This window comes from Berghia stephanieae, chromosome 3 (assembly GCF_034508935.2).
Source record: "Berghia stephanieae isolate SIO BIC M18660-M18661 chromosome 3, UCSD_Bste_1.3, whole genome shotgun sequence".
In the NCBI taxonomy this organism is placed as follows: Eukaryota; Metazoa; Mollusca; class Gastropoda; order Nudibranchia; family Aeolidiidae; genus Berghia; species Berghia stephanieae.
The window spans coordinates 75,846,563-75,856,201 of NC_088362.1; the positions used below are offsets into that span (position 1 = coordinate 75,846,563).

Below are 9,639 nucleotides of genomic sequence, written 5' to 3' on the forward strand. Positions count from 1 at the left end.
TATTCATATTGTTATAATTTATAAATAAAATAGAGAGAACTGAGAGATTATCTAGAAGAAAATAAACATCATCTCACTTTTTAAAAAAAGGAAAAAGAAACATCCAATTCATTGTCTCCTTCTCTGCATATGTTCCAGCCACTGACAAGGCAAAACAAAAACAAAGACAAAAAGCTACGGGCCATGGGATGATAGATATCAAGGGACAGGAGAGACAGCCAAAACTGACCTTCCCAGAAGGTAGAAGGTCTTTATGGTTCTAAAGATAGAGAAGATAAAACATTCTGAACTAGAGTGTCGGAGGAATGAAGAGTATGTACACTTTAACCAGTTAATTGCTGTACTCTAGAAAGAAATGTATTAAAAATTTGGCCAAAAACTCGTTCCTCAAATATTGACCAATTTAAATAACCCTCATCTTGTAAAAACTCTCTAACTGGGACTTTGCGAGGTCCCAGGTTTGATAGTTTTTGCCAATGTGAGGGTCATTTAAGTCGATCTATATTTGAAGGACGAGTTTTCTATCAAATATTTTAAAGTTGTGTCTTTCCAAAGTACAACAGCAGTTAGGTGGTTAATCTATATCTTTAATTTAAGAGAAAGGCTTTGATAATTTGGTGAAGTTGATCTTATTCTCCTTATAAGTATAATCATATTATGCAGGGGAAAAATAATGAATTCAAATAAAAAGTTAGAGATTTTTTTTTTAAAAGGTCTTGCCAACAGCATCCTTTCTCCATACAGAGAGAATCGTAAAGTATCTTTTGTTCTGCTTTTCATACCAATGAGTTGAAAACAATTCTTGAGAATAAAGTTTCACAAGCTTCTCTGATTTGATCAGTTTCGAAATTTGTTCACTTTTAGACGACTAGATGCTTCATCCAGAAAATACTGATTTCAAGTTCTGAAACATATATAGCAAAAGCATTATTAGAACATGAGCATTTAGAGTTATATTACATAACAAGCATAGCAGAAAGTCAACATTCAGAGTATATCATCAGTATCTCCCTCTAGTCACGAAAGCACAAGTTAAAATGTTGTACTTATTTCTAACATAACCTTTAATTGACATGGCATATGTAGTTTGAATAGTTCTCTATTCATAAACGCTGAGCCACCAGGTGAAATGTAACACTAATTTCTCGCTCAATATAATGCTAACAAGGAAGCATAGTTACTAATTGATAAATGCCACTACATCTGTCTCTTAATATATGACCTGCCAACTCAAACTGAAGAATATCTTATCATGTTTTATATGTTTATTGAGTATCTAACATCTTCCCATACACGATGATTTAAAAGAAAAGCTGGACATCATCTGAGAAACAAAGAAACATAAACTTCTAAAGAACTAAATGCATAAACATAACCATGAACATATTTATCCAAACCAGTGACCACCTGAGCTCTAGCCCTTCGGTCTAACCATGAACATATAAATACACCACATATAACCCTACACAAACTGGTAATCTTAGTAGTTTTAAAGAGTCTGACAGTGCTTCCGACACATTTAAGTCATATCAGCACCAGTAAAAGGGAAGAAATTGAAATAGTCAAAGATTCTAGAAATATAATTAATTGGGTTCATGAAAAAGTAAGAGAAATGGGTCTGGTCCAAATATGGATCATAAAGTAGATTAGACCCCAGCACAAGATCAGTCTAAGAGGAATAGACTCAAGTGTTTACAAAATACATTAAAAGCAAATAATATAACAGTAAAGAACAGAGAGCTGAATTTACAATGACAAACATATCATCTCAAAACTATTACTATACAATCAACAATTTCCCTCTCAGTTGAGGAAACTGGCCAGGGTCGGAAAAAAAAAGTCGTAATCTCATTCCAAGACTAAGACAGAAAACAAACTGGAAAAGCAAAAAAACATAAGGGAATAGAAGACACAGCAAAAGTGACGTCCTGCCAACCATTGGATGTCTAAAGACTCCTAATAGTCAAAATGGTATAAAGTCGGTATAAGATGGATGCCAAAAAGTAAGAATTATGTTTAAACGATTAGAATTATGAAATGTTAGGTTTTTGTATCCTTGGATCTCCTAAACAAGACATAAATTTGAATCAAGTGTCGTGTTTTTGACTGAAAATTCCATTTTCAATAACTACATCATTCAGACATAATACCATTTTGAGGCTATGGCTCACAGATGGTTGAGCCCAAAGCTCATTTTAAAAAAAATTATGATTTAGTATCTCCATCAAGATTCAAACTCACATATACCTAACAATAGGTAACAATGGCTCAACAACCACGACATAAATTTGTATAACGGTGAGACAGAGATTGTAAGTTGAGGGATCAAGACAACAAAAAATGATACATGTATAGGATGATGGAATATAATCAAATGCAATTGTTATCATTATTATTTAATACTAATCAATATCACTATTGTTTATAATTTTTTACTCTCTGGTTCCATAATTCAAGTAGTCTAGTATGAAAGCTATGACATTAATCACCACATGATGAATACATTGAGCATTTTTCAAAGCAGCCTTGCAAAAGTAAATTTACAAGTCGAAGAAACGAATTCCAATTTTGAAAAATAATACTATATATTGGAATCACTATTATTACCAAAAATCTTTGGAACAAAAGAATAAGAAACTGATTCAATATTTATAAATAGTTCTTGCTCCACCCTACACTTTTCTGTCCTTTTTCGAAAAAATATTACGTAAAAGAATTAAAATTTTTAGTTGTTTAGGATGTAACATATTTACAAAAATATCTTTTGAGAGACTTATCTTTTCAAGTGACTGTTACTTCCTTGTGATCTTTTTGAAACTGCTATTGTTCCAGTTTAACAATTATGAATTATGTTAACAACCCGTTCGTTCATTTGATACATTATTCATGACCATCTATATATATCAAATAGAAATCAAGTTATGAGTTTAGTTTTGGATGAATCATTTTGAATAACTTGCATATTTCTCTCTCAGTTGCTTTTGTATATTATTTTTTTTAATGTTTTGGAAGGTCAATGGCTGAAACGTTGTTATTTTGTATAGTTTTAGCATGTATGAATCACCTTGAATCTTTCTATTTTATTATTTTTTTACATTTGTAGTTTGTAATTTCCCATGCTACAAAGAGATAGACATAGACTTGCATTAGGCTAGATTGAGCATGGCAATGACAGAGGAAATCTATGGCAACTGTGATGGCGAGTATATATTGTAAGTTTATAATTTCTTTTATATCAATAATAATTACCAGATTCGCAAGAAAATCTGTCATATTCATTTCCATGGCATATAAAAAGAGTTATAGCAGCACACTATGTTTGGTATGTCTTATTTTACATACGTAGTATTATGAATGACAAATGAAAGAAATTTTTGGTGTGAACAAATATATTAGCACATTGTCCAAAATAACCCATCTATAATTAGTCGTTCATGTAATTCGTATTTGACATGTTATAGGTTATACACGGTACATTCTATTCTACTAAAACTCTAATTCCTATTTATCAATTTGAGACATGTGTAAGTTGATTGATCCGAGTTGTAAAAATCACAAATTTAGTCAATCAATGCTGCCATGGTACAAAACCCATCTGCTACAACGGAGACAGTTCTACTATTTCACAAACTTTGGTTACCACTTCAAGGCCAGACTTGCAGGGTGAGATGTTTGTCTCCTATTTCATTTATAATTTTAAAAAACCATAAGTGTCAATGAATTTAATTTGATTACTTAAACCTTATATTTAACAAGTTTTGCTTTCTCAGCATTGATGAAATTGTTTAATATAAATTGTATCAAAATGTTTTCAACCAAAAGATATTGCTGTGAAAGAAAAAAAAATTGAAATAGCAAAGTCTGCACTGATTCTTAATTCAATGAATTCTACAACACAGCAGCATATCATCACCGAAAAAAAGAAGTGGTTTAAAAGAGAAAATGTGCAATGAACACTATTTGCCATGGCATAATCAGATGTATTAAAAATTCATGTTGTGATGAATACGATTTCTATTCATTTTTTTATTCTTCTTTTTTTTCGGAAATGTTTTTGTTTTGTTTTCCTGTTTGGGTTTCTTCTTCTTTTTTCTTTTTTTTTTTTTGGGGGGGGGGGGGGGGTGTTGGTTTTCTTTTCTTTTTGTTTTTAAAGAAAAGTTTCTGTCTTCGTTTTAATGTCCACTTTCAATGGTTAAAGACTTGGATATAGTGTTATATAATGAGGCAGAGTAAAGCGTCATATGGAAAGCCATAAACAATCGAAAATAATGGCAATGACCAAATTGGAAATATTATATTTAAACTCCATCATGATTATATTTTCCTTTCGAAACAGAAACATATTAGATTGCCTATTATACGTATTTCAAAATTAAAAGTGGTATAACATTAGTATATTGAGGTATGTAGTATTTGGGGCACAGTTAAATGCTGAATGAATATGTAAATGAAATTGATTTATAATAATAATCCCTGATAATAATTTTCGAATCATAAGAATTTCTCTACCTACTATATAATGAGAATTACCTTTATATATATATATATATATATATATATATATATATATATATATATATATATATATATATATATATATATATATTGTATAATATTTATAATTATAATCTATAAATTATTTATAATATAATCACAAACGTAAGACGTATTGTTCAACAATTAGATTCACTTCTCAGACATCAACATGATCATTACTATTATTATCTTCTGCTTCCGTTATCGTAATCTTTGGTAGCATTGGCTCTTTCTCCTGATTAGTTTCAATATGATTTTCAATTTCAGTAGGGGTTTCATCCTTTGCAGAATCCACAGCATTAGCCGACGTATCTGCTGCTTCTCCCACCTTGTCTACAGCAACTTGCCCATTCTTCTGAGAACCCATGGTAGGTGGAGCAGTAGTCATGATGTCTTCCAATGTAAGAATCTGGGGAGTCACTTTGGCTGCATCGGCAGGGGAGATGACCAACTCCATATTTTCTGATATGTGAAAGAATGAAATAGTATGTAGCCTATCCATGAAACATCAGTGAGAAATGAAATTAAAGAGAATGATAAAGTCAATATGAAAAAGTAAAATCTATAGCACGTAGTTTTGAAAATTTGATTTGATGTAAAATAAGATTCTTAGTAAAATTCTTTGTAAAATCTGAATAATCTAGGAAAGCTTTAATCCAATTGTCTGTCTAATCAATAAGTCAACATGAAACATGAACATTTATAAGTGCATATACGAGGGTGAGTCAAAAAATAATGGGATTCTGCTTATTACTTTAAAACAAATTGAATCAATACCAGTGGAATGCTACTTCTCAAAATAGTCTCCACCTCTCTCAATAGCCACAATCCATCTTTTTGTAAGGTCAAGTATCAAGTCCTCGTAAAACTAAGTTGACTGAACTTTGAGCCAATCTTTCACTACTATCTTGGCTTCTTCATCATGTTCAAAAATATTTCCCCTCATTGCCTCCTTCAGTAGACCAAATAGATTAAAGTCCGAAAGTGTCAAGTCTGGTGAATTAATAAGGAGAGTGAGACCGCGCTGTCCTCAAAATGATGCGATTACCTCCCTTCTCCTGGCACGTGTGTGGAAGGGCATTTTCATGAAGAAACAGTACTCTCCAAAGCCGGTCTAACGACGAATTCTTGCTCTCTTGTTTCAAGGTCTATTTGTACCGTTCAGAGTTCACAGTGACTCCCTGTGGTAGGAAATCAATGAGGATTACACCTCTGATGTCCCAAAACACTATTGGTAAAGTTTTCCCATTGGGGAAGAGGGGTATCGCCATTCCAATGATTAACTCTTCGACTCAGGTTCAATCCAACTAAAACACTGCCTCTACAAAATGCCTGAGTTTATAGACTTCACCAATGCATTTAAAATTGTTACTCGAGATTTCTTCTTCTAAAACAAGAAATTGAATGACAGCTTTTTGTCCCTGACGAACATCCACAGGGCCAGCAATTTGGAACTGTTAAACTTTGTCAAAATTTGACAGAATTAAAATTTTTAACTTTTGGTTTAAAGAGTATATATGTAAGTTCAATTACGTCAAATATGACATCACGTTAAAAAGAAATTAACTCAGTAGCAGATTTGTCACAATACTTTTTGACCCACCCTCGTACATTGTATAATACATCGTCTGATCCTTGAAATATCTGAGTTCAAATCTATTGTAAATATGATTATTACTTTTTTCAAAACCCATCCCTTCGGCACTTTGATCTAAATAAGACAAAGTGGAAAGTTAATTGCTTTAGACAGCTATCTATCCAAAGACATTGATAAAAAAAATGTTAAAAACCACAAAAACTTTAGCTTCTTCATAGCGCAACATCCACTAAATGTGCTCAAAGTGCTTTACAAGGGGTCGCTAGCCAACAGCAACACTTAACATGTAGGATGACACATGATGCCTGTTAGGTGATATTACAATCTTTCCTACAGAGATAAAGCTACTCATTTTACACCTGATTATGGTGAGAGAGTGTGAGTAAAGACCTTTTCCAGGGACTCAACTATGCACCTCTCAGAGCAGGACTCAAACCCAGGTCCTTCTGACCTGAAGTGTTATACCACAAGACCACTTCGCCATACTACTGTCTTCCATGCTACAGGAAAAAAATTCTCTCTCCAGAATCGATCATAACCCAGACCTGCCTACTATTACGAAAAAGTCGTAGAATTACGAATTTTTGTCTCCAATTTCAGAACTTGATAAGCATCTCCAAATCGTTAAAACTTATTGAAAATGAATATTGACGCTAGACTACATAATTTAAAGAATTTTGATGAAGTGGTTTGTAGTCTTTGTGTGAGTAAATTGTTGATTTTTTAAAAAGTGATTTGTAGTGACTACGATTTTTACCTCATAAAAATTATGAATGTTTAAATGTTCAAGTAATTAAGCAAGTCTGACAAATCCAATGGACAAGTAACAAGTTTGACCACCTACCGACTTCTATCCTACTTTGATATATGTCATGACAGGATACAGCTGCAAACTCCTGGATGGTCATTACGGCTGGCCGTTGCTGGGAACGACAACACCGTTTGAAGGAAAGGTTATTAATACGAACATAAATTGCATATGTAATTAATTATACATGCAAGAGATGCTGAGTTGGAAACCTAGGCTCATCCATTGGATGAGCATTATACAAATGTACTGTATTGTCAATTTAATCTTTATATGTAATAGTAATGATGAATGATGATGATAATGATGATAATAACAATAATAATAATAATAATAATAATAATAATAATAATAAAAAATAATAATAATAATAATAATAATAATAATAATAATAATAATAATATAATAATAATAATAATAATAATAATAATAATAATAATAATAATAATAATAATAATAATAATAATAATAATAATAACAATAATAATAAAATCCTAATCCTTCGGAGCCATTAGGCTCATGGAGCCAGAATTCTATAGCATGAAAAGGAGAATAACAATTTCAGTTAAGTACTTTCTCCAAGATCTAAAAAAAAAACCCCCAAAAAACTTGAGGTTTTATAAAGGGCAATATCCACTTAATGTGCTCAAAGCGTTTTATGAGGAGTCCCTAACCAACAACAACATTTAAGATTTAGAATGAGACATGACGCCTGTTAGGCAATATTACATTTTTTTTCCGACAGAGACAATGCTGTTAATGGCCAGGCACTCATTTTACGCCTGAATACGGTGAGAGAATGTGAGTAAAGAGCCTTTTCGAAGGACTCAACTATGCGCTGAGCGAGGCTCGAACTCAGTACCTTCCGATCTGAACGAGAGTGTCATACCACAAGACCACATAGCCGCACAACAGACCTAACAGAAGCAGCTACCCAATGCTGGGTGGACAGGGGGTCAGAATAAATCATTTAGCCCCAACCCTATCCTCATCTTTAGTGTAAGTATTATTTAATTTATGTGTTTAAAAATACATCAATGTGTTTCATCTCTCTCTCTCTCTCTCTCTCTCTCTCTCTCTCTCTCTCTCTCTCTCTCTCTCTCTCTCTCTCTCTCTCTCTCTCTCTCTCTCTCTCTCTCTCTCTCTCTCTCTCTCTCTTAATAGTGGATAAAATATTACACAAACAACCCAGACAGTCAACGTATGACTCCCACTTTCAGCATCACATCATGCCACTATAACCAAATGAAAACTGCTGTCCAGATTTTTAATTCCATTCTGATCTTACAAAAAAAAAAAAAAAAAAAAAAAAAAAAAAAAAAAAAAAACCAAAAAATTAATCAATTTTATGGAGAGAAAAGTAAAGTGAGTAAATGTGACTCACATGAAAGGGGCTAAACGTACAGCATTATTTTTGTGTGATGATTGTTTGCCTCCTGAATAAGGTCAAGGGTCGAACGTTGTTTGTAAAGAGCTTTGAGTAAGTCTAGTGTATATTGCACTTTATAAATGCTCTAGTTTGTTTTGGGGATTTTTTTTTTTTGGGGGGGGGGGGGGGGGGGGGGGGTGGTATATATGGTTTAAGGTTTATGAGTCACATGTACTACTTTATTTTTCTCTCCATCTCAATTTGCTCTTTCAAGCACCTTTAACTTAAAATAAAAATTAAAATATTCATAGGCAGGATTAAAAAGAACACGGACAAAGGGCAGCCTGTGCACCAATTATGAATGTAATACAAACAAAACCAAAAAAATAATAAATAATAAAAAACAAGGTGAAAATGAACAAAGTAATCAATAAAAGAGGGGAAGAAAGACAGGATATTGAACCAATATTTCAATGAAAAGTGCAAAAACTAAATAGAGGTAGAGAACTGGTAAACGTTAAGATTATAATAAACATCTAGAAGCTCAAAGGAGAGCAACCATGGAGCACTGTGCTGTCGACTGCTTTAAAAAGAATCTCAAGACACATCTTTACTGTATTTGCTTTTATTTACACTATGAATCCTTGATTTGGCTATAAATTCATTGCAATTTTTTTTTATTATTATTTGATTGATTTATTTTTTATTTTTTTTTTTTTAATTTTTAAAATTCTTTATATTTATTTTTTTTCCACTAAAAATTAATAATTTATACTGTAAAGTGCCCAGAGCTTGTGTTTTACACGAGAATGAGCGCTGTATAAATGTGTATTTATTATTATTTATTTTTTATTATTATTATTATTATTATTATTATTATTATTATTATTATTATTATTATTATTATTATTATTATTATTAGAGTCTTGAGAATATTTCCACTCAATTCTCCCTGTCTGCAATTCCTTAATCAAAGTAAAAGGTATTATACATCAATTATGAGCTCCCTCCCCCCTCCCATTTTTCTTTAAATCAACGACACATTCAAATATTGCTACATTATATCATTTTTATATTATATAATATATTAATATATTGTTTCAACCACATAGTGATCACATGTATTTGAGAATAGTGAAGTTCTTTATGAATTAAGCAAATGTGCAAATAGCCAGACCATAGTTGCAATAATATGCAATTGATATTCCAGGTTGGAAAAGATTAACAATTGAATAATTTATGATTCTGTTGTCAAAGAGAAAGTTCTTTTTTTTTATCAATATAAATCTTAATCGGTTACTACCATTCCTTTATTGTTTAGTTGTTGTT

General features: G+C 31.8%; 1 protein-coding gene across 2 annotated transcripts in view; it reads right to left on the bottom strand.

Moving 5' to 3' along the window:
• Positions 1-4,668: 4,668 nt before the first annotated feature.
• LOC144968453 (monocarboxylate transporter 10-like) overlaps positions 4,669-9,639 on the bottom strand; it is a 41,590-nt gene continuing 36,619 nt past the window's right edge. For both annotated transcript variants that reach the window (XM_078906839.1, XM_078906840.1), the window contains exons 6-7: positions 6,978-7,056; positions 4,669-4,998 (exon numbers count right to left, since the gene is read on the bottom strand). In XM_078906839.1, the coding sequence (XP_078762965.1) occupies positions 4,694-4,998; positions 6,978-7,056 (384 nt within the window). In that variant the 3' untranslated portion in view covers positions 4,669-4,693. The remainder of the gene's footprint in view (positions 4,999-6,977; positions 7,057-9,639) is intronic.